This window comes from Zingiber officinale, chromosome 11A, assembly GCF_018446385.1.
Source record: "Zingiber officinale cultivar Zhangliang chromosome 11A, Zo_v1.1, whole genome shotgun sequence".
In the NCBI taxonomy this organism is placed as follows: Eukaryota; Viridiplantae; Streptophyta; class Magnoliopsida; order Zingiberales; family Zingiberaceae; genus Zingiber; species Zingiber officinale.
The window spans coordinates 60328189-60354323 of NC_056006.1; the positions used below are offsets into that span (position 1 = coordinate 60328189).

Genomic DNA, 26135 nt, shown 5'->3' on the forward strand with positions numbered 1-26135 from the left:
TGCAACCCTACCCGTATGAACTCAGCTTTGGCAGCGTAAGAGACTTCTACTAGTCCATGCATTGATGAGGCTAGTTACTCTATCCACGAGGGGCACATAATTCATAATTTTTGTTGTTGTAGAAAGTGGCATACCTAGATATCTGAAAGGTGACATGTCCCTAGACATCACATTCACATTCATCCCTAAAGAATCTCCAAAATTCACTAGACTCTGTAGAATGAAACCCACTGAAGTGTTATCGCCTCACAACATACGAAGCAAATCATCTGCAAAAGCCAGTATTTTGGATGGTAGTTAAACTCGGAGTTTGTAGCCCTCAGATTTAAGAGTCTAGATAGGTAGTTCATACACAGAACGAATAGACACAATGATAAAGGATCTCGCTTTCAAAGTCCCCTTTTCACTTTGAAGTAACCATACAATATAGCATTCATCTTAACTAAGTAGGAGACTGGTGACACACACTCCACCCATTTGATGAATTTGTTGGGGAACCCCATGCCTAGCATGACCTTCAGCAGAAACTCACAATTGACTAACTCATACGCTTTTCTCAAGACAACCTTAATCATGTATTTTAGAGAAATTCACTTACTACTGCAATGTCACAATAGCTCCTGGGTCAAGTGCATATTATTAGCTATGTTCCTCCCTATTAGGGAGTCCACAACCTCTACCAGCCTACCATAAAGCAGCTTAGTTATGACTTTGTAAACCACATTGTAGCAAGTTATAAGTTTGAAATCCTCCACTTTTTGAGCATGGCTCGTTTTCGGCACTAACACAATCTCGGTGTGGTTAGTTTGCTTCAACAGTGAATTAGCTATAAAGAATTCCATGACAACTTTGATTAAGTGTGATCCAACTATCTCCCCAGCCTTCTTAAAGAAACATAAAGAGAATGCATCCAGCCTTGGTGATTTGTCATCACCAATGCCATACAAAGCAACCCTTATTTCCTCATCCATGATGAGCTTGATTAAGGATTCAATTTGTAGTCGTGATATAGTGGCTCTCGAGGTCACCACATTATGTTCAAAATGGTCACTGGAAACTTCTAAGCCCAGCAAAGTCGTATAGTAAGCCACAAATCCAGTTGCAACCTCCTATTGTGATTGTGTTTGTGTTCCATCATCCTTACAAACCAAAGCTAGGTGATTGCGCTTTGCATTTTTTTCAACCGGAATTTGGTGCACTTGTCGCTAGCATGTAGCCTTTTGCTAGTTAAATAATCTCTTAGCTTCACTCAGCATAAACATCTTTTGTCCTAATGTTGCAACCACCTCCTATAGCAATAGTTTATCAGGTTCTGCATGACACCTCTATTGAACAACCTAGTTCCGCATGACACTTCTTTTGAACAACCTGTTGGGTTACTTATCTTGCTAGTGCTACGACGTGATCATAATATTCCTTGTTTAGTTGTTTCTGTTAGAAAAGTGAACGAGAAAATGGATGAAATGAGCTCCAATGTGAATAGAAGTTTAGTCTCACATCAAGAGTTTTGGAGCAACATGGCTCGTTTATATTGAATCACAACTGTAGATGTTGTGAATTTGTATGGATGAGAGGCTTTCTCATGCCTATTTGCACAAATTCAGGGCTCGAATTGCACTAAAATCAATTGACTCATATGTGAGCGTAATTTGCACGCATTGAATGTCAACCAGAGAAAAAAAAAATGCCCAAATAAACCTAGCCACTATTTTGCTACTCAAACTTTTCTTTGATGGCCTCAAATGTATATGTTGAAAGCAAAACCTAAATTCTCGTGTATTAGGAACCACGAGTTAGGCCTTTATATAGAAAAGGAGATATACACCAAAAGACAAAAATGCCCCTATAATTATTCTAACACTCCCCCCTCAAGCTTGAAAATATAGATCATATACACCAAGTTTGTTACATATATAGTCAATCCGGGGACCTCTAAGTGACTTAGTGAATATATCTGCTAGCTGATCATTTGAGTTGACAAAACTAGTAGATATTTCTCCAGATATGACTTTCTCTCCATAAAGAAGAACTTCAATATGCTTTGTTCTCTCATGGAAGATGGTTGAGGCATATGACTAGAGGATAGCAGTTATCACATAAAAGTGACATTTGTATAACCTCTCAAACCTTAGTTCCCAGGCAATTATTTTAACCATATAAGTTCTTGACGACTAGCAATAGTCATAGCTCGCGATCTTGCCACAACATTTCTTTTTTGCTTTTTCAAGAAACAAGGTTACCTCGACATATGAACCGTATAAGTGGATTTTCATCGAAGGAGATCAACTGCATCGAATACCCCACACGAGTATATCCTTCTTTTTCATATAGAAGACTCTTTCCTAGTACACCTCTGATATATCGAACAATGCGAGTCACGGCATCCCAATGTTCTTTGCATGGAGAGCTAAGAAACTGACTTACTATACTTACTGCAAATAAGATATCTGGACGAGTGACAGTAAGGTAGCTTAGTTTCCCTATCAATCGTCTGTACCGTTTAGGATCTGAAAGAGGCTCCCCCTGATTTGGCAGGAGCTTAACATTAGGATCCATGGGATTGTCGACTGTGTTTGAGTTTAACATTCCTGTTTCTTCCAGAATATCCATTACATACTTCCTTTGGGATATAATGATCCCATCTTTAGACTGTGCCACTTCTATCCCTAGAAAATATTTGAGTTTGCCGAGATCCTTTGTCTGGAAATGTTTGAAAAGATGTTTTACTTGTGAAATCCCAAGATGATCATTACCTGTGATGACAATATCATCAACATAAACCACTACATAGATGCAACCAGTAGATGAGTAGCGATAAAAGACAGAACGATCAGCCTCACTTCGGGTCATGCCAAACTGTTGAATTACGGTACTAAATCTACTAAATCATGCTCTGGATGACTGCTTGAAACCATATAGAGATTTCCGCAAACGACATACAAGACCAGAAGACTCCCCCTAAACAACAAAACACGGAGGTTGCTCCATGTAGACTTCCTCGAGCAGGTCACCATGTAAGAATGCATTTTTGATGTCCAACTGATGAAGGGGCCAATGGCGAATTGCAGCAATAGACAGAAAAAGACGCACAGAAGACATCTTGGCAACAGGAGAAAAGGTGTCTCCATAATCCAATCCAAATACCTGAGTATAGCCTTTAGCGACAAGACGAGCCTTAAGTCGATCAACCGTGCCGTCTACACCAACTTTCACCGTAAACATCCATCGACAACCAACCACTGACTTCCCAGAAGGTAGAGGAACGAGGTCCCAAGTCCCATTGCTCTGTAAGGCACTCATTTCATCAAGCATAGCCTGTTTCCATCCTGGATGGGTAAAGGCATCACGTCTTTGGAAGAGAAACAGACGACAAGGAAGACAGATAATAATAATAGGATGGCGAAAGACGATGATAGCTTAAAGAAACATAGTGAGGAGAAGGATTACGAGTGGAACGCATACCCTTTCGAAGTGTAATAGGAACATCAGAGTCAGGAGATGGGACCGGAGGAAACGGCGAAGGACTTGGCTCCAAAGATGTGCCCACAGCAATGTCAGTGTTGGTCGGCGGCAAAGCAGAACGAGGACGACGCTGATAAACCTGCAAAGGAGGAGACGAGGCTGGAGATGATAGAGGCGCCTCCGGAGGACAAAAGATAGTTACTGGTGCAGGTGGAGAGGGAGAAACCTCGGCCTGTGAAGCGGAAGGACCAAAAAAAAAACCGACTCAAAGAATGTGACATCAGCAGAGATGAAGTACCGACGAAGAGTAGGGGAATAACACTTATACCCTTTCTGAGACCAGGGGTATCCAAGAAAGACACACTTATGAGACTGGGGAGAGAGTTTGTCAATGCCAGGATCAAGAGCATGAGCAAAACATATAGAACCAAAGACCCTAGGTGGTAAAGGATGAAGAGACTGATGAGGATAAATTACATGATGTGGTATTTTACCCTGGAGAGTTGAGGAAGACATGCGATTGATGAGATAACACGCAATAGCGTCGCCCCAAAACTGATGAGGAATGTGAGAGTGGAGAAGAAGAGTCCGAGTGGTTTCGAGGAGATGATGATTCTTACGTTTTGCAACCCTATTCTATTGAGGGGTATGAGGGCAAGATGTGCGATGCAACACACTGTAAGATGCCAAGAAGGTATGAAATTGAGTAGATAGATACTCGCGTGCATTATCACTTTGTAAAGTTCGAAAGGAAGTACCAAATTGAGTTTTTATTTCAAGGAAAAAGAATTCAAAAATAGAAAACAATTCTGAAAAATCGTCTATAAAAGTAACAAAATACCTTGACCCCATTGTAGAAGAAACACGACTCGGACCCCAAACATCAGAATGAACCAAAGCAAAATGAGACATAGCCCGACTCTCAATACGAGGAGAAAAAGAACTGCGAACATGCTTACCTAATTGACACGACTCACAAGATAAAAACTCTAAGTGAGAAAGACTAGGGTGTAACTGTTTTAACTTATTAAGACCTGGATGTCCCAACTGAGCATGAATAAATAGTGGAGATGTCGCCGCCGAACCAACAAAAGAGGATTATTGAAGCCAATATAGGCCATGAGATTCACATCCGAAGCCAATCATCCTCCCCGTATTCCGATCCTGTAAAGAGACAGATGTATTAGTAAAAGAAATGATACAATCAAGAGATCGAGTAAGTTGACTTATCGATAATAAATTAAAGAGAGCGCCGGGAACATAAAGAACATTATGAATGGAAAGAGATGAAGAAGGATGAACAATGCCAATACCCTGGGATTGAGTTTGGGAACCATTGGCCATGGTGACCATTGGCAAATTACCAGAAGTAGTGAGAGAGGAAAATAGGGATTTATTACCGGTGATATGATCGTGGCCCCAGAATCAAGAACCCAAGGACCCGAAGAATGAGATATGTCAGCAAAGGAAGTATCAGCGTGTGCAATGGTAGCAATGGAACCCGAAGCATGACGATCCTCAAACCATTTCAGAAAGTCAGTATAGGAAGATGTTGGAGTCGAATCTGGTGTTAACTGTGAAGTGGAAGCTGAAGAAGCAACATAACTCTGAACGACCTGGGCAGCACGAGGAGGACGACCATGAAGACGCCAGCACTTATCAATCGTGTCCCAGTCGGTGACAGTGATCACACCAAGGACGGCCTTTGTCACCCTTACGAGGTGGAGATCCTTTGTGTCGAGAGACCAAAGCTGACAAGTCGACAAGAACAGAAGAAGACATCATCAAGACTTTGGCCGAGACACGGAGAAGAGTAGCCCAGGTATTCTCCATGGTAGCTTCTGTGGGGCTGCCCAAAATCTGGTCACGGACATGAGAATAATCTGTGGGCAGACCATATAAAGCCAGAGACATAAAAAATTTCTTCCGATTTTCAAACTCTTCAACGGGATCGGCCGCAGGTGGGAGCAGTTCATTGAAGTCACAAAGAAGACTAGAGACTGAACCTAGATAAGTTGACATTGAATCCTTAATCTGATGGGCACTGAGGATGGTCATGAGATCTTCACAAACTTGATAGAGTCGCCGAGAGGTGTTTGTAAAGAGTTGTTGAGCTTGTGTCCAAACAACTTTGCAGGTTTTATGAGTACGAAAGACATTCCTAAGAGATGGATGGATGGTGGCTCGGATAATACAACACAACTGAGCATCAACCTTCTTCCACAGAGGAAGATCGGCGACTTGAACATCTTCTTCAGTTTGAGTGAGATGTGTCTGTCCAACAAGCCAAAGCTCAATGTGAGATGCACAAGAAATATAATTTTTATCATCCAACTGCTCGGAAGAAAGAGGTGCAGTGATATGGTTGGTAAAGATTGAGGTATCTGACTTTGGGGCGCCAGACGTAGCCATGAATAGAACTTGAACCAGGCTGCTGGAATATACGAAGTGAGCTTGCTTATGCTGGAAGAGAATTCCTAGCAACCAACCACAAAAGAAGAAAAGGGAAGGGCTGCAGTTGCTTGCCTCCTGGAAATTCCTTTTTTTTTTCTGGTTGGCGTCGGGCTTGTTGCTGCTGGTGACAGGGCAGAGGAAAGCGAAGCTCCGTGCAACAACGTCGAAGAACCGAAGCTAGGGCAGAAGAACCAACAGCAGCAGAAGCTTGCTCCGTGCATCCTCCGGTGGCGGCAGTGCAACCAAGGATTAGGGCAAAGGAAGAAAAGAGACGAGTGGAGACCTTACAGGTGGTAGCCGACAGCCCGTTGCCACTGGAGAACTCGCCGAAGAGAGATGCGGCGCAAACCCTCGCGGAAGAAGCAGACGGCGCGGGGATGACGTTCTTGAAGAAGATCTCTAGTACACCACGGGTCTCCTCGTAGATGAGGCCGCTGATGCACTTCACGCCGCCCCTCCACGCGAGGCGCCGAAGCCCTGGATGTTGTCTCGGAGGACCTTGCGGTGGCGCTTCGCACCACCCTTGAGAACGGGTTGAGGCTGTCAACGATGGAGGAGGAAGGGAGCATCGACGGCTAGGGCTCGGCCGCACAGGTACGCGGCGAAAATGGCGACGCAGAGGAAAAGATAGAGATAGATGAAGCGGCGGCGCAGGGAGAAAAGATAGAAAGGAAATTAGGGTTTTAACTTAGCTCTGATACCATGTTCAAAGCAAAACCTAAATTCTCGTGTATTAGGAACCACGAGTTAGGCCTTTATATAGAAAAGGAGATATACACCAAAAGACAAAAATACCACTATAATTATTCTAACAGTATAACAGACATATTAATGGCTAACCTGAAATGGTCAGACATTATCGATTGACCTATAAGAACCTGGCTTATAACCGTCCAACCATTAATCAACAGCTAGCTGAGGCAGTAAATAGCTGAGTAATGACCATTAATCAGTAGGATTAATTGCTGTCAAGGTTTAGGGCCCAAATTGCACTAAAATCAATTGACTCGTATGCAAGCATGACTTGCCCGCATTGAATGTCAACCCGTCAAAGAAAAAGAAAGCCCAAAGCAACCTAACCACTGTTTTGCTACTCAGACTATTCTTCTGTCCGCCTCAAATGTGTAGCGGACATATTAATAGCTGACCTAAAATGGTCGAGCGTTACCTATAACGACTCGGCTTGTAACCATCCAGCCATTAATCAACAACTAGCTGAGGCAGTAAATGGTTGAGTAATGACCACTAATCAATAGGATTAATGGTTGTCAAGGTTCCAAGTTTATAAAAAGAGACTCCCTCTTTGGGCAAAATACGAGAAAAGAACATGAGAAAAAGAGAAGAATCCATACAACAAGCAACTCCTTCCCCCACATTCTCCACCTCCCTGTCGAGTAGCCCTACTTGGCAGCTCTTCCTTTGCTCTCCTGGTGATAGCATTCAGATATTGTTTAGTTTGTCACAAGTAGTTAGTGCTTAGTTGCTAACGTGGTTGAGTAGTTGCATCCTTAGAACAGATGTCAATGTGAACCTCTAAGCATCATTAGAGATGGGACGAATCTATTTTAAGAAAACCGTCTACCACAGGTAGTGCTCAACACACCTCCCCGTTCTGCAACCTTGCTCCTACCTAGCAGTCTGGCCTACTCGATAACCTCACCTCCCCAGCCGACAACCCTGCTTCCTCTCTGATAGTCGATCTGCTCAATAGCCTTACCTCCTAGGCTGACTAGTAGCCCTACTTTCTACCTTGCAACCCGGCCTGCCTTACAACCCTGCCTCCAGCCTGACAACCCTGCTCCCTACTTGACAACTCGGCCTACTTGGCTAGACTCAATCACGATTCATAACTAACTGTTCGAGAATCATTGGTTTGACAATTGTAAGAATGTTGACACTTATCCTTAACCTTTAAAGGTGGTTAAGTTCACGATTCGAAATTGCCGGTGCGGTTCACAATTCGTGACAATTCAAGATTATTACTTTTTTATTTAAAAAAATATTTTAAATTCAACTGTTCGGAACCGTTGAACTTCAAAGATAATTATAGTTTACAGTTCAGAATCGTCGGTTACGATTTGGTTCACGGTTCACGACAGTTCAAGATTATTACCTTTTATTTTAAAAAATATTTTAAATATTTTACATTTAAAAAATATATTAAAAAGGGTTTATACTTATTTAAATTGTCTACGTATCACCTTAGGGTGGTAGAGGGGAATCAAAGTCTATGTAGTTCACTTACCTTTTTATCTTTATTACCTTAGAAAGTGACGTTATTACTCACTTTCATTTTCCGTTCCCGTAGTGCTAATTCCTTTAGTATCAAACTCTTCTACCTCGTTATTTGAAAGTTGTATTCCTTGTATTCTTTTTTAACTCTCGTCCAAAGCTACGTGATTACGCTTTGCATTTCTTTCAACTAGGTTGTGGAATTTGGTGCATGCTCTTGACGTAATAGCATTTAGCTTTCTGCTAGTAAAATAATCTCTCAACTTCACTCAGCATGAACATCTTTTGCTGCAATGTTGCAACCTCCTTCTATAACAACAATTTACGGGGTTTTGCATGACACCTCTATTAAACAACCTATAGTTGTTGGGTTACTCTTGCTCGTGCTGAGATGTGGTCGTAATGATTCTTGTTTAGTTGTTTCAACGGTCATTTTAATGCTTTTAGCATCAATCATAACGAATAGTGTCGAGTGTCATTCCTAACTTGATTCTATTCGGCTTGAACCAACTAAATGTTTCGCCCATATGTTGAAGAACTAGAATGAACTTCTTCGATACTCCTCTGGTTGAAATAAGGTCACCACATGTTGAAGAACTAGAATGAACTTCTTCGATACTCCTCTGGTTGAAATAAGGTCACCACATGTTGAAGAACTAGAATGGACTTCTTCTATACTCCTCTGGTTGAAATAAGGTCACCACATGTTGAAGAACTAGAATGGACTTCTTCTATACTCCTCTAGTTGAAACATGGTCACTATAGTTAGTGAGTGATCTAATAGACATCAGCCAATAGACAATTTGTTTGTCTATAAATCTCTACCTACATCCATAGAGAAAGAATCCACCATAACTTGGTCTAGCTTGCATAGTTAGTGAGTGATCTAATAGACATCAGCCAGCTTGTTTGTCCATAAATCTCCGCCTACATCCATAGAGAGAGAATCCACCATAATTCGGTCTAGCTTGCACCAAATCAAGCTATTTATGCAAGTGTAGAAACAACCCACGGAGGCCATGTCCACTAGTCCCACCAAGAGGAAACATTTGGTGATGTCCCTAGTCTCGTACACAGTCACCTCTACACCATTAAATTTCTATTTCACGAAGGTGAAATTATTACAGTCACTCAAAATAATCATGGGGTACCCAAGATCATACCCCAAACTTGTAGATTGCTCCATAGGACAGTTGAGTAGAAACCACAAACAAAGCTAACGTGGAAAGTAGTAGAGGTTACCTAGCAATTAGCTTTACAATATATAACCTAACGGAGGAATTTAACAACTCATGTAATATCGTGTTAGGGTTCCATAAGATTAAGATCCAGCCTCCCTTTTGTCTATTGATAGTTATTCACCTGATTCCAACCCTTGAATTTGTTTTGCAAGAGTTGTAGAAGTTTGGTTTGGTTGAGTTTGATCTCTAAAACTCATAGGACATCAATGTTGTGTAACTTAATGAGGTTTACAACCCCATTTCGTTTAAGGGGCTGGTTAAAGCCCCTTATGTTCCAGCAAGCAAACTTCATTAAGAGATGAGGAGGCATTGGCCCCTCCTCCTAGTCTGCTGTCAAAGTAGACCTTGTAATAATATTGCTTTCCCTTTTGTTTGAGTCCATCTCTCGGCAGTTTCAGGTTGTTCCTTCTGGATTTCGGTTCTGCAGTAGAGTTAATTATCTTCTTAGGACCTTCCACAAACCCTTGTCCTCTCCATGTCCTTCCTAGCCCCTTCCTGTGTGTTAACCTGTTGTCCTCATTGCTGCTGCTCAGCCATTCAGATAGTTGATACAGTAGCCGTATCAGCCATATTTGTTGTTACTGGGCTCCACATTTTTGGTCCCCTCTGCAGTCTTCTGTTGCACATCTAATGGTTCAACAAAGAGCTCCATTGAACCCACCATTTCCTCTTGCAACTGAGCTCCTTGTTTAATGGTGTTGAGGGTCGTAATTGCCACAGGATAGCTGCTGAAAGATTTCTGCTAATAAGCAGTCTTGGCCTTTTCTCAGCTCCGTTAACCACCCGCTGGTTGAGTCTAAGACATCCACCCTATTATGGCCCAGCATCTTGCAATGATTACAATCCTTTCGCTCATGTTCATATAGAATACACTGGTCCAATACACCATCAGGCATCTGCACTTTCATGTTCCGAACAAGTGCCTTTGAAGCATCCACCTCTACCAAAACTCGGGAAAAAGAAATTCTCCTTAGTATGTGTCAACATATCATAATATAATGGCTTCCCAACTTATGAGACTAGAACTCAAACGAAAGAAATTCTCTACTTAGTACTTGTGGCTGCCTATTATCCTTGAATAAATTCAGCCAAGTTGCTTTGTGACCAAAAGGTCACCGGTTCGAATCCTGGAAACAACCTCTTGCAAATAGCAAAGTAAGACTGCATACAATGCATCCTTCCTCGAGACCCCGCATAGCGGGAGCTTCGTGCACTGGGCTGCCTTTTTTTTTTAAATTCAGCCAAGGGTTCAGTCCTGAAGGAGAGCCTTGGCACAACAGTAAAGTTGTTGCCATGTGACCAAAAGGTCACGAGTTCAAATCCTGGAAACAGTCTCTTGCAAAAAGCAGGATAAGACTGCGTACAATGGATCCTTTCCCAGAACCCCATGGCGAGAGCTTCGTGCACCGGGCTGCCCTTTAGCCAAGGGTTCGGTCAAGATTTCCCAGTATTTCTGCCTAGCATTTCATCAGTGATATGTTGTGCATTCTGGTTATGTTCTTCCCCAACTTCATCCTCATCCCCTTTAGAACTAGAAATTTCAGCACACGTACTCACTCAAGGTGACCGACACACTCAAGGTTTCCTTCACTGCAGACCTTCAGTCTCCCCCTTGTGCAACCTCCTGAAAACTTAGGAATTCCTCCACTTGCAGTTTGAGGGCAGCACCTCCCAGGCTGCTGGAGAACTTCGACTCGCAGCCTTTTTTCCCGATTGGATCAGGACATGCAACTCCAGTTGAAAAACAAAACTAGAAATAAGAATCACTTACCTGTGCTGGAGTATTCTAGACCATTGAAACACACCAACTCCCTCACTTCAACGTCTGTTCCCCTAGCACCCAGTATTATGTTCGTCCGGAAAACCCACACCAGTGTCTCCCCTTCACTCGCGTTTAAAATACCATGCTGAGCCGGTCGAAACAGGCGAAACATTTCGTTCCGCCTGCTGACCGGCACAGGCACGACTGCGGCACCAGGCCTCATGACAAGTGGGAGGCGTTGCGCAACCCCGCGACCGCAGCGGAGGGGTTGCATAACTCTTCCGTGCCCACCGTGGAGGCGTTGTACTGTCTCCATGGAGGGATCGCGTAACCACGCGACCGTCGCAGAGGGGTCGCGCGACCATGCGACTGTCGCGGAAGGATCATGCAACTCCCTGGCCACTCCGGAGGAGTCACCCGACCCTCGCGGCTGCTGCTGAGGGGTCGTGCGAGCGCGACAGCGTTGAAATCGCATAGCTCGCGAGTGGTGTCGGATTTCGAATTTTTTTAATTAAAATCTAGGTTAATTATTTTAATCAACTCGTAGCTATGATATGGATAATCTAAAGAGATTTTATTAAACCCTAATAAAAGTATCTAATTAATTTTATATTTCATTTATTTTATTAAAAATTATAATAAACTATTTATTTATTTATTTATCTATCTATTTTCATGTCTTTTCCTATTTTAAAAGATTATTTTTTATATTATTTATTTCTTAAATATTTATGTTAAATATTTTATTTTTTAACTAATATATTTTATATTTAAAAATATCAAAACTAAATCGGTAAGGTACAATACGGTACCGAAACCGTATCATTCTGATATAAGACCTAAACCTTGGCACGGGTTGAAATTTTAAACCTTGCCCTTCACCCACTGGCGAACTTGGACCTGCTAAAGCTCCGATGTTCACCTGAACTCTGTTAGACCCAGCAAGATATCAATAGCAGAGCCCTCTCCAACTTTCTGTAGAAGCAGCTGGACTAGAGAGAAGAGGGAGGCAGCTAGGGAAGGAATCCTAGGGAGAGCTTCTCTCAAACCTCTCTTTCTCTCACTACTGAGAGTTATTTCTTACAGAGAGTTCTTTCTTGATGGACCACTTCATTTCTTAGTTCAATTTGAGTCCCCAAAACTAATCAGTTTTTGTTATTGTGATAAATACCAGGACTTCCTAAGTGTGTGAGAAGTGCTCATACTGTCCAATAATTTGTTGTCATTGGGCTACCTGGTCACAAGCAAATGCCAAAATTGCTTGATACAGTTCAATGGCAGGCTAAATAAATAGACAGCATATTATCTAAGAGTAAAAATCAATGTGGCTGCTGGTGATGTGTCACTGAAATCAAATCGAAACTCATACAAAGAATTGATATTACTAAAATCAAATCGAAACTCATACAAAGAATTGATATTAAAAATTGGCTTGGCATAAGGATAACTATCTCACACGAAGAAGCAAATAGATATTCCCCTCTCATGTAAACAGCTTTCAATCTTAGCAAACTTTTCCTTGTATGGGATTCTTTGTGTGAGATAGTTATCCTGTGTCACATCAATTTCAGAATCTTGATTCAATTTTAATGTTGCATCAGTTGGTCTGGATATCCACAATCTGGTTAGGAAAATTCAGAGTGGATAATCTTGGAGTGAACCAAGGTTGGAGAGGATTTGAACTCTGACTCTTGCTTGACTTTTGATTGAGTAGTTTGGTAGAGAAGTGGAAAAGTTTAGTTATCATTATCCAGGAACTCAATCTTAAGTAAGAATGGAGAAATTTACCTTATTTTTTTTATTTCCCTAGTGTTATATGTATATATGCATATTTTCAACAAACTGGTTATTTCACTCTCACAGTTTTTTCTCCCCCCTCTCCCTCCCTCTTTCTTACAAACATTTATCAAATAGGTATCCTGTATAAGATGAACATTAACTAACTACGTGCCCAGAAAAAATTGAGAAAAGCATGTAACATACAACTAGAGTGCTTGCTAACTCACACATGAATAATGAATTAAAGAAAAAAACTGAGACATGTAACATACAACTAGTTTGACTTTTTTTCTTACAGTAGAGTTCATTGAGTTTATCAGATAATATTAAATATATAAACCAGGTAGATCTACTTCCATTATGTAAGTTACTTTAGTCTCACTCTACCCATCCTTACATATTAGACTATAATAAACTTACAGAATTTATAGATTGATTTTGGACATATTAATGCCATCTTAGTATCCAATTTTCAATTAAAATCTTTTTGTTGAATCAGTTTAATAACCAAAAACATCCATCTCAGTATTATTTCTTCTTTCTCGATTGCCAACCACTCACAACTAAAAAGTAAGATGTCCAGAACAAACTCCCTATAGCATTTACCTACTTCGTACTACAATTATACCTTCATAATTAATACCCATCTTTTATTCTAATTAATATACCTTAAAGCATTTCGTAAGCTCATTTGCATGCAATATGTTTGCAAGCTTTGACTGACCATAGGCACCAATGATGCTATATCTGCAAAGAATGACAATAGAAACCAATGAGGAACTTGTTATTGCTTTATCTTTTCGGATATAACCTTAATTTAGAGAAAGAGGAAACAAGAATGCAGGTTGAGAAAGAAAGCAACCATGGCAATAAGTAAAAATTACAAGTTAATATATGAAAGAACATGTAGTTGCTACATACGTTGACTGATCATTTATCTTGTCAAAACGAATTCCTTCACCGTATGCAAACCTATGGCCTTCTGATGAAAGATTGATAATCCTGCCTTCGACTCGAGATGTCCGAGATGCATTCTTCATATTGTCCAACAGAAGGTAAGTCAGAAGGAAATGGCCTGCACAAAGTCCATTGTTTCAGGTATCAGTGTGATGACAAAACCAAACTGAAGAGCACATAATAGGAGAAATCTTGCAACAATATTATGTACAATAGAACATAGTACTAAACTTTTACTACAGAACTATGAGTTAACATATGAACAAGTCTCATGGACACCTTCTAATAAGTAACTCATTAGTTGCCATAAACTTCTCTACAAGAACTTGGTGTTATATTTTTTTTCTTTTTTGTAGGTCAGATTCACATGATAGTAAAACCAATTTCTTTCTCTTTCATACCCCCAAAAGGCAAACGGACAAGTCCAAAAAAGATGATGATAAATGAAACATTTTCAAGTTTATGCAAGCATTATCCTTGGTAAGCTCCATAGATGAAAGATAAATGATAGGAAGAGAAGATTTGCATGCAAATCGTTAAGATGAATCGAAGTAGCTGAATAGAAACACAACTGATAGGAAGAGAAGATTTGAAGTCGCCTTCAATTTTATACAAAAACTCTCATAGTAGAGAAAGAAGTGTAACTCATACCAACATGGTTTGTTGCAAATTGCAGCTCAATACCATCTTTTGAAAGACCAAATGGATTAGCCATCACTCCTGCATTGTTACTTCCAATAACAGCGAGTAGATGAGAACCATCAAGTCATTATTTGGCTCAATAAACGTCAGAGAATAAAATACTTAATACCCTATCAACAAAAAAAATGGTTTATTGGGCAGAGTTTCTTACATAAGGATGTTGAGCGGAAGATTCAAGGCGTTGAATTCAGAAGCAAATTTCCTCACAGATGCCATCGAAGAAAGATCCAACTCCATCACATCGACCTTGGAAGATGGAACTTCCTTGGAAATTTCCTCCTTCACAGTGGCACCGGCTGACATGTTCCGCACTGCCATGACCACACGAACACCACGCAGCGCGAGAACGCGGGCGGTTTCAGCACCGATTCCACTCGAAGCCCCTGCAACAGCAGCCATTTAAGCAAAAAAATTAAAAAAAAGGCGTCGGTACCAGAAACTAAACAACCCCAAATCATTACAGACCTGTGACAATGGCGCTAAGACCGCTCCCATCTAGACCTCGAGTGACCTCTTCAGCGGTGGACGACCACGAGAACCCCGATGGTCCCTTCGACCTAAACAGCCACATCTTCCTATTCTACTTCTTCGTCCTCTTCCTCCAGCCGATCCTTGACACAACTCACAGCGAAGGTTTTAAGACACCATAGCTGTCGACCATGTTTTTATAAAGGGTCGATGAAGGGGCATAAATTTTAAATTTTCAACAAATATAGTAACTTTTAATTTTAATAAATTGCCCCTGGGATCCCAGCTAAATAATATTATATCTATAATTTAATAGCAAATGTATGGTCAACGATTGTTACAAATCAAACGCAGAGTACGCCGTTTTGCACAATTAGTCAACTATAGCAAATGCTTTAATGGTGATGGGCAAAGCATTTCAAAGTCAGATTTATCATTAATGGCTGACCATCACGTCCACATATTACGTGTATAATATAAATACGTATAAATTATATAAAATAAATATTTTATTATCAAATAATTAAATATTATTATTAATATTAATATTAATATGATTTATTATATAAAAATCTTAATTCGAAAACAATACCTTAAATTATATAACGAGAATATCTTATATCATCCAAAGAACCGATTAGATATAAAGATAGATAGATGTCATTATAATTTTTCTTAAAAAATTGATGAGATAAAGATAAATTAGTGTGGTTGTATTGATATGCAGAAGAGCTGAAACAGATGAATTTATTTGTTGTTATATAAAAAAGATAAAAAGAAGAAAGTTGTAGTAAAAATTAGAGAGACCGAGGGAAGAAAAGAATAGATAAAGATGAAGTAATGTGGCTGTATTGATATGCAGAAGAGTCGAAACAGATGGATTTATGTGTTGGGATATAAAAATGATAAGAAGAAGAAAGTTGTAGTAAAATTTGGAGAGATGGAGGGAAAAAAAGAACGATAAAGAATCAACGAGGATTGAGACGACGAGAAGAAGCGATGCAGATAGTAGAAATTAGGTTATGCCTATGTGATTTGAGAAAGATAAGAAGTTGAAATTATTAATAAGTTTTGAAATTATTTTCAGAATGAAACAAAAAAAGACATTAACGTAATTTAATTTTAGATTTACCAAATCAATTGAGAATTGATTATTAAAGGATCAAGATTCTTAGAGCAACCACAGTGGGAGCTCTTTCCGAGCTCCCACTGTGACATGGAATGAGTGAAAAACCTCCCTCCCATAGTGGGAGGGAGGTTTTTTTGATTAAAACGAAGAAGCGGCTCTGCCGTTGCAGAGCCGCTTCTTCGTTCTTTTAATTTTTTTTATATTTTTTTAATAATTAAAAAAAAATCAAAAAATCTGGATGAAAATCTATAAATATGAGCACTGCTTCTCATTTCAGTGAGCACAGCGCCGTTGAGCAACGACTAATTTGTAGCCGTTGTTCAACGGTTATAATTTAATTTTTTAATATATAAAAAATCTATAAATATGAGATCTATTTCATTCATTCCATTGCTATCTTTGTTCTCAATTCAATTCTTCCTTTCATTCCCTATTTGTATTCGAGATGGATGAAAATCTCAATACTTCCTTTACAAATCTTTTGAATTCTTCAAATACGGAAGGAAATACATCTTCTCAAAATACTCGCATTCCTCCAAATATCCAATATCCTCAATTTTTCTCTCAACCACAATATCCTCCAAATTTTTAAAATATTTCATATGTTCCACAATATTCTCCAAATTTTCCAAATTCCCAAAGTTCTCAAAATTTTTTTCAACCGTGGAATCAAAGTAACACCGCCTCAGCTCCATTTGGTATGTATCCATCCCAAGACTGGTCAGCAATGGGTAGCCAACTTGGGATGTCTTATCCTTACGGGGTTTCTCCTAATCAACCACCTGTCATACTTTCGAATGAATCTAGAAGGGCGACTATTGATCCATCTATCAGCGACAAAGAATCTCTAACGCCATCATCTGTTCCAGCAACTCAGGTGCCACTACACTCATCACAAGAAGAGCGTGAAGTTGAGCTGGAGGAAAATGAATCGAAAAGAAGATTCTGGTCTCCCGATGAAGATGTGGTCCTTGCGAAGTCATGGGCAACTATAAGCACTGATGCAATCATTGGTAATGACCAGAAGGATCAAACTTTTTGGAAACGTATTGGTGATTACTACAACAAACATCGCCCCACTAGATCTATGTGTTGGTTGCTACTCGGAAAGCCTAGAGGTTCCACTGTACAAAAATTTTGTACAAAGGTCTGAACATTTTCCTAGCTACCATGTGTTCTTTTAAATTAAATTTTGGATCGCCTGCGGAACATAACACGTTTGATCCAAAACTTAATCTATTTGTTCTTTTAGGTTTTGACTTGGATCTCCTGCGGAACTTAACACGTTCGACCCAAGTCACCTTAAGTTATTAATTCCATTAAATATTAATTTCCATAATCGGTTCCCAGTACTGACGTGACGAGGCACATGGCCTTCTTGGATATGGGAGCAACCACCACCGACTAGACAAAACCTTTTATAGAAAGCTAATATTTAATTTCCTAAAATAACTTTAGGTTAACCGAAAAGAACAATCTAATCACAAGAAAAAGAAAAACAAAAGAACACTATATGGAAAACAAATTCGAAACTCTAGAATCGTATGCCTCTTGTATTTAGTATTATTTCCAAAAATAACTAGTATGATGCAGAAAGAAAAATCACTAGTTATACCTTTTAGAAAAACCTCTTGATCTTCTATCGTATTCCTCTTCTAACCTCGGCAAAACATATTCGAGATAACCACCAAGCACCTTCTTCTTCCTTGCAAATTTCGGCCATCAAAACTTCTTCTAGGATGAAGAGGTTCGGCCACCACCACCATGCTCCAAGGGATGCTAGAAACAAAGCTTTCTTTCTCTCCTTCTTCTTCTTCTTCTTCTCTAAACTTGATCCGGCCACCATATGGGTCTCCACAAGAAGGATGAGGTTCAGCCATCAAAGAGAAGAAAGGAGAGAGAGGATGACATCCACCAAGGAAAAAAGAGAGGAAAAATAAATAGAGTTGTTCACCATGAAGGCACCTCTACCCTCTCTTTTATAACCCTTGGCCTTAGCAAATAAGGAAATTTAAATAAAATTTCCTTAATTCTTTTACCATTGATAAGGAAAATTTATTTAATTAAAAATAATTTTTTTCTCATCAACAATGTGGCCGGCCACTTTAAACCAAGTAAAGGAAATTTAATTCAATCAAGAATTAAAACTTTCCTAATTTGTTTCCGGAAATTTTATAAAAAATTTCTCTAATAATTTTCCCTTCATGATGGTCAATAAAAAGGAAATTTTATAAATTAAAATATTTCTTTTAAACATGTGGATAAAAAGAAAGTTATCTTTAAAAATTAAAATCTCTTCCAATCTACAAATAAGGAAAGATATCTAATCTTTTCTTAATCCTTGTAGAAGCTTTATAAAAGAGATATTTAATTTTTAAACTCTCTTTTAAATCATGAACATGATTAAAAGGAAAGTTTTTACCAAAATTAAAATCAACCTTTTAATCTACAAATAAGGAAAGAGATTTAACTCTTCTCTTAATCTTTTGTAGAATCTTATAAAAGGAAAGATTTAAAATTTTAAACTCTCTTTTAAATCATGTTATCCACATAAGAAAAATTTTAAAAATAAAATTCCTTTTTATTTTAATAGGGCCGGCCACCTAAGCTTGAGTTCAAGCTAGGGCCGGCCACATGAATTCACCCATGAACCAAAACATGGCCGGCCCTAGCTTGGTCTCCAAGCTAGCTTGGCCGGCCCCCTATAGGATGGGTAAGAAGGTGGGTATAGGTGGGTATAGTACTCTATAATTAAGAGGCTACGATAGGGACCGAGAGGAGGAATTGGTTTTGGTCTCCCGATAAAATTAAGCATCCCGTGTTCGCCCCGAACACACAACTTAATTTTATCAATAATAATTCATTCCACTAGAGAATTATTATTGAACTACCGCACCAATCCCAAATTACATTTTTGGGCTCCTTCTTATTATGAGTGTGTTAGTCTCCCTGTGTTTAAGATAACAAATGTCCACTAATTAAGTAAGTTACTGACAACTCACTTAATTAATATATATAGTTCCAAGAGTAGTACCACTCAACTTCATCGTCATGTCGGACTAAGTCCACCTGCAGGGTTTAACATGACAATCCTTATGAGCTCCTCTTGGGGACATTCTCAACCTAGTATCTCTAGGACACAGTTTCCTTCTATAATCAACAACACACACTATAAGTGATACCATTTCCCAACTTATCGGGCTTATTGATTCATCGAACTAAATCTCACCCATTGATAAATTAAAGAAATAAATATCAAATATATGTGCTTGTTATTATATCAGGATTAAGAGCACACACTTCCATAATAACCGAGGTCTTTGTTTCTTTATAAAATCAGTATAAAAGAAACGACCTCAAATGGTCCTACTCAATACACTCTAAGTGTACTAGTGTAATTATACAGTCAAGATAAACTGATACCTAATTACACTACGACCTTCTAATGGTTTGTTCCTTTCCATTTTGGTCGTGAGCTACTGTTTATAATTTATAAGGTACTGATAACATGATCCTCTGTGTGTGACACCACACACCATGTTATCTACAATATAAATTAATTGAACAACTACATTTATCACAAATGTAGACATTTGACCAATGTGATTCTTATTTCTAGATAAATGTTTATATCAAAAGCTAGGCTTTTAGTATACACTCTAACAATCTCCCACTTATACTAAAAGACTAAGCTGCCATATCTGCTGCCATACATCTGATTCTCATCCCTTCAACATGCCCATCAAAAGCTCTTGCCTTAAGGACCTTAGTGAAAGGATCTATAGGTCATCACCTGATGCAATCTAGGCGGCAACAACTTCTCCTCGTTTATACGATTCCTCGTATTGGGTGGTACTTGCGCTCTATTGTGTTTACTTGCCTTATAGACTTATGGTTTCTTCGAGTTTGCTACTGCACCAACATTATTACAATAAATTGTAATAATTTTTTTTTTTGGACAAACCAGAAATCATATCTAAGTCTATCTTGAGGTTATTGAGTCATTCAGCTTTTATGGCTACCTCAGAGGCTTGCCATATACTAAGCTTCTATGGTGGAGTCCAGAAAAACACTTATGCTTATCACTCTTCCATAGTTATGACTTTACCTCCTAAAGTAAACACAAAACCCCGAGGTTGACTTATTATTGTCCCTATCCGATTGGAAGCCAAAATCCGTGTAACCCACAGGGACCAAATTAACTGCCTTATAAGCTAGCATATAATCTCTAGCGCCTCTAAGGTACTTTAATATATGCTTTACTGCAGTCCAATGTCCTTGTCTAGGGTTACTTTGATATCTGCTAACTATGCCCTTGGCAAAACAGATTTCTGATCTCGTGCATAGCATACATTAGACTTCTGACAGCCGAAGCATAAAGAACTGCCTTTATTTCCTTTATCTCCTTTGATGTCTACAGAGACATATCTTTAGATCAAGTTACTCCATCCTGAAAAGGTAAGAAACCTTTCTTGGAGTTTTGTATGCTTAAAACGAGCAAGGATTTTTTCGATGTATGAAGCTTGGGATAAGTAAAATATTCTTTTCTTGTGATCCCTTATTACTTTGATCTCAAGAATATATATATTCTCCCAAGTCCTTTATATCGAATTATTTGGACAACCATACCCCTACTTCTGACAACATTTTGATATTGTTTCCAACTACCAAAAATGCTATCTATGTATAGTACAAGAAATACCACCACGTTTCCATCACATCTTTTGTATACACAAGACTTATCCGTTTACTCAATAAATCCAAAGGTCTGGATTACTTTGATAAACCGGATATTCCAAGACCTTGAAGCTTTGTATCAGTCCATAGACTGATTGAGCTTGCACACAAGATGCTCTTAGCCCTTTGCAATGAACCCTTCTGGTTGCTTTATATGAATGCTTTCTTCAAGACTTCCATTAAGGAATGCTGTCTTGACATCCACTTACCAAATAGATAAAAGAATCCGGATAGACTTAAGCATGGCTACCAGTGAAAAAGTTTCCTTTTTCATCTAGCCTTGCTTTGAAAGTTTCTACCTTCCTGTCTATCCCTCTTTTCCTATTATAGACCTTTTTATACCCAAAGGCTTTTACACCATTTGGTGGTTCTACAAGCTTCCAGATTTTATTAGAATACATATATTCTAATTCTTTTATTCATTACTCTTTGCCAAGATGCTGCATCTTTATCTTGGAGTGCTTTATCATATGACCGGAGATCAGGTTCATGTCCTCCAGGGATCGAGTCCAAAAACTCTCCCAAAACATGAATCTTTTTAGGTTGCCTAACAACCCTCCCACTACGACAAGACACTTTCTGCAATTGTGTATCATTTGTGATACGTGTTGCAGTTTCCTTGTGGTATCTCATCTTGTACAGTTGGTACTAGATTAGACATGCCTTTTATTATTTCCTTAAGAACAAATTTTCTTATAGGCACATGGTTTATTACATAGTCCTTTTCTAAAAATCGGTCATTGATGCTAACAATGACCTTCTGATTTTTAAGACTATAAACCTACTTTCATTTCACTAGGATAACCCACAAACAAGTGAATTCCTGTCCAACTTATCATTGTCTCTCTTCTGCATATGTGCTGGACTACCCGAATCCGAATATGCTTCGAAATAGGCTTACGCCTATTCAGCAATTCTATATGAGTAGAGAGTTCTGACTTTAGAAGGTACTATATTCACTCATGTTTCCAGAGTATATCCTTAAAATGATTTTGATAATATTCTTAATAACTCATCAATCTACTTATTTCTATAAGAGTCCTATACCTTCCTTTTCCTACACCATTCTGTTGGGGTGTACCAGGTGCAGTTAGTTGGGATTGAATCCCTACTTCTGATAAATGACTCCTAAATTCTCCCAAGAGGTACTTGCCACTACGATCTTACCGTAGTGTCTTGATACTTTTACTTTGCCATTTTTCCACATCAGCATCATATTCTTTGAACTAATCAAAGCACTTAGACTTGCGGCACATCAAGTAAATATATCCGTATCTCAAATAGTTGTCTATAAAATAGATGAAATATTTGAAACAACCTCTTGCATGGATGCTCATAGGATCACACAAATCAAAATAAACCAATTCCAATATATCTTTGATTCCTTACCCCTTAGACTTAAAAGCTTCTTGGTTATTTTTCCTTCCAAGTAAGACTCGTAGGTTGGAAAGATTTCCACTACTAATGAACCCAAAAGTTCATCAGCTACCAATGAATCCTACTCAAGTTAATATAACCTAGCCTTAGAAGCCAAAGATATAATTGGTTCATTTTCGAAGGTTACTTTCTCTTAAAGTTAGAAGATGTGTTACTAATTTCCATTTGTTGCATTGTGAGAGTTATTGGATTTATAAATTGCCAACCAACGTACCAGAACAGTTAATTTCCCTCTTTTCCTTAATAACAACTTTGTTATTTAAAAGAGGCAGAATATCAAGTTCTTTGAATAGTTTAGAAATTGAAAACTAGTTCTTTCTAAACTTGGTGCGTAAAGACAATTGCTCAAAAATCCATATTTTATTCTTATCAAAATTTAAACTCTCACTTTAATAGATTACCACGGTGCTCATTTAGCATGGTGTTTTAATTTTCATTTAGTTCTTTGGGTTTTACGAATACGAATGCAATGATGGACATGATTAATGTGTAGTCTACTCTAGGTTCCGTAGATAACACCACTAAACATGTTTCAACCAATGAATTAAATACACCTATATTGTTCTTAGTTCTAAAGACGATCTACCTTAATGTCCAAGTCCTATTTCCAATCATTACAATTGGGATTGCTAAGTCTTTCTTATAGTATGACTACTAGGGGATTGACAAACATTTTAAATCCTAAGAATCACAAAAATATTTGGTCAAGTTCAATTCTTTAAAATCCCCATGAATTTTGTATGCCACGATAGTGTGGACGTATACAAAATCAAAGAGGAGATTTTATCCATTAATTTTATTATCTCGTCAACTTTACTTTATGACGAATAAAATTAATAGTTGATCTGTCTTTGATCAAATATTTGGTCAAAACCTTTTGAATTTAAAATAAAATATTGATTCCTCAAATAATATTATTTAAATTCACCAACACCTCAAACACCGTGAATTTTGCATGTCACGTTAGTGTGGACGTATACAAATTCAACATTTGTAAAAGGAGGGTTTTACCCATTAACTATCTTGTCAACGTATCTTTATAACAAATAAAATTATCTCAAACACCGTTAATTTTGTATGCCACGTTAGTGTATACAAAATCAATCATTTGTAAGAGGGTTTAACCCTTTAATTTTATTATCTTGTCAACCTAGTTTTATGACAAATTAATAGTTGGTTTCATTTGGTCACACAAATAATAGCAGTTGTGGAGGATACTATTAGATGTGTCTAAGTGTATACCATTACTTGACACTAAGTCCATTAATAAGATTATGTCCCTTCCGTTGGGGAAGATGACACGCTCTTAATTAACTTCCTATAGTCATCCAAAAATGGAAGTCTGTTCTAGTGATCCACAAACAAGCTCATCCGTTATGGAGGAAGGCACTCAGAGCCAACGCGCAAGCTTGTTTGCATCACTTACAAACCAGTAATGGAGACCATGGGATTTATTTAAAAATCTCTCTCCCACTTAGTTATTTATAAACGAGGAATTTTAACTATGCTAGCCTACTAGTCATGTATACTAACATGCACACACAACACAATATAAAAGCAATAAATAGAAAATCTAATTTTCAACTATTATGACTTTTATCTCTAGTTGTCCTCGTGTGTTGTCATCCCAAGCCATATTAGGCCACATGCCTCTCTTGCATCCATCTTGCTCCCATCTCACTGGTCCTTAGAAGGTTCCACGCTTTGCAAGATTCGATCCATAACATAAATAGAATTTTACAATTTTGATCCTATATTCCTAAAAGGAATGTATATGTATCTAGATCAAAAATAAAATCCTAATAACCACTAAAAATCTCCTTATATTTTATAATACAATCACACACATAAATGCCCTTGACATGTCCAAGGGTCCAATCACATACATAAAACTATAAGCCATAATAGTTGGATCCGCATCCACATAACATCCTTATTATCTCAATTATTGGCCTATAATATATATGATTAAACTAATACAATACCATGAGAGGCAAAACCCTAGCTCGATACCAATTGTTGGTTGCTACTCGGAAAGCCTAGAGGTTCCACTGTACAAAAATTTGTAAAGGTTCGAACCTTTTCCTAGCTACCATGTGTTCTTTTAAATTAAATTTTGGATCGCTGAACTTAACACGTTTGATCCAAAACTTAATCTATTTGTTCTTTAGGTTTACTTGGATCTCTGCGGAACTTAACACGTTCGACCAAGTCACCTTAAGTTATTAATTCCATTAAATATTAATTTCCATAATCGGTTCCCATGGCGTGGCGAGGCACATGGCCTTCTTGGATATGGGAGCAACCACCACCGACTAGACAAAACCTTTTATAGAAAGCTAATATTTAATTTCCTAAAATAACTTTAGGTTAACCGAAAAGAACAATCAAATCACAAGGAAAAGAAAAACAAAAGAACACTATATGGAAAACAAATTCGAAACTCTAGAATCGTATGCCTCTTGTATTTAGTATTATTTTCAAAAATAACTAGTATGATGCGGAAAGAAAAATCACTAGTTATACCTTTTAGAAAAACCTCTTGATCTTCTATCGTATTCCTCTTCTAACCTCGGACGTTGTGTGGGCAACGATATTCCGAGATGAGAACCACCAAGCACCTTCTTCTTCCTGCGAAATTTCGGCCATCAAAACTTCTTCTAGGATGAAGAGGTTCGGCCACCACCACCATGCTCCAAGGGATGCTAGAAACAAAGCTTTCTTTCTCTCCTTCTTCTTCTTCTTCTCTAAACTTGATCCGGCCACCATATGGGTCTCCACAAGAAGGATGAGGTTCAGCCATCAAAGAGAAGAAAGGAGAAGAGGATGGCCGACCACACCAAGGAAGAAAAAGAGAGAGGAAAAATAAATAGAGTTGTTCACCATGAAGGCACCTCTACCCTCTCTTTTATAACCCTTGGCCTTAGCAAATAAGGAAATTTAAATAAAAATTTCCTTAATTCTTTTGCCATTGATAAGGAAAATTTATTTAATTAAAAATATTTTTTTTCTCATCAATAATGTGCCCGGCCACTTTAAACCAAGCAAAGGAAATTTAATTCAATCAAGAATTAAAACTTTCCTAATTTGTTTCCGGAAATTTTATAAAAAATTTCTCTAATAATTTTCCCTTCATGATGGTTAATAAAAAGGAAATTTTATAAATTAAAATATTTCTTTTAAACATGTGGATAAAAAGAAAGTTATCTTTAAAAAATTAAAATCTCTTCCAATCTACAAATAAGGAAAGATATCTAATCTTTTCTTAATCCTTGTAGAAGCTTTATAAAAGAGATATTTAATTTTAAACTCTCTTTTAAATCATGAACATGATTAAAAGGAAAGTTTTTACCAAAATTAAAATCAACCTTTTAATCTACAAATAAGGAAAGAGATTTAACTCTTCTCTTAATCTTTTGTAGAATCTTATAAAAGGAAAGATTTAAAATTTTAAACTCTCTTTTAAATCATGTTATCCACATGAGAAAAATTTTAAAAATAAAATTCCTTTTTATTTTAATAGGGCCGGCCACCTAAGCTTGAGTTCAAGCTAGGGCCGGCCACATGAATTCACCCATGAACCAAAACATGGCCGGCCCTAGCTTGGTCTCCAAGCTAGCTTGGCCGGCCCCCTATAGGATGGGTAAGAAGGTGGGTATAGGTGGGTATAGTACTCTATAATTAAGAGGCTATGATAGGGACCGAGAGGAGGAATTGGTTTTGATCTCCCGATAAAATTAAGCATCCCGTGTTCGCCCCGAACACACAACTTAAT

General features: G+C 38.3%; 1 protein-coding gene across 1 annotated transcript in view; it reads right to left on the reverse strand.

Moving 5' to 3' along the window:
- Positions 1-15253, reverse strand: part of LOC122032028 (short-chain dehydrogenase TIC 32, chloroplastic-like) — a 37959-nt gene extending 22706 nt beyond the window's left edge. The window contains exons 1-5 of the mRNA XM_042591271.1: positions 15055-15253; positions 14741-14972; positions 14539-14618; positions 13852-14005; positions 13599-13677 (exon numbers count right to left, since the gene is read on the reverse strand). Of these exons, the coding sequence (XP_042447205.1) occupies positions 13599-13677; positions 13852-14005; positions 14539-14618; positions 14741-14972; positions 15055-15160 (651 nt within the window). The 5' untranslated portion in view covers positions 15161-15253. The remainder of the gene's footprint in view (positions 1-13598; positions 13678-13851; positions 14006-14538; positions 14619-14740; positions 14973-15054) is intronic.
- Positions 15254-26135: the final 10882 nt, after the last annotated feature.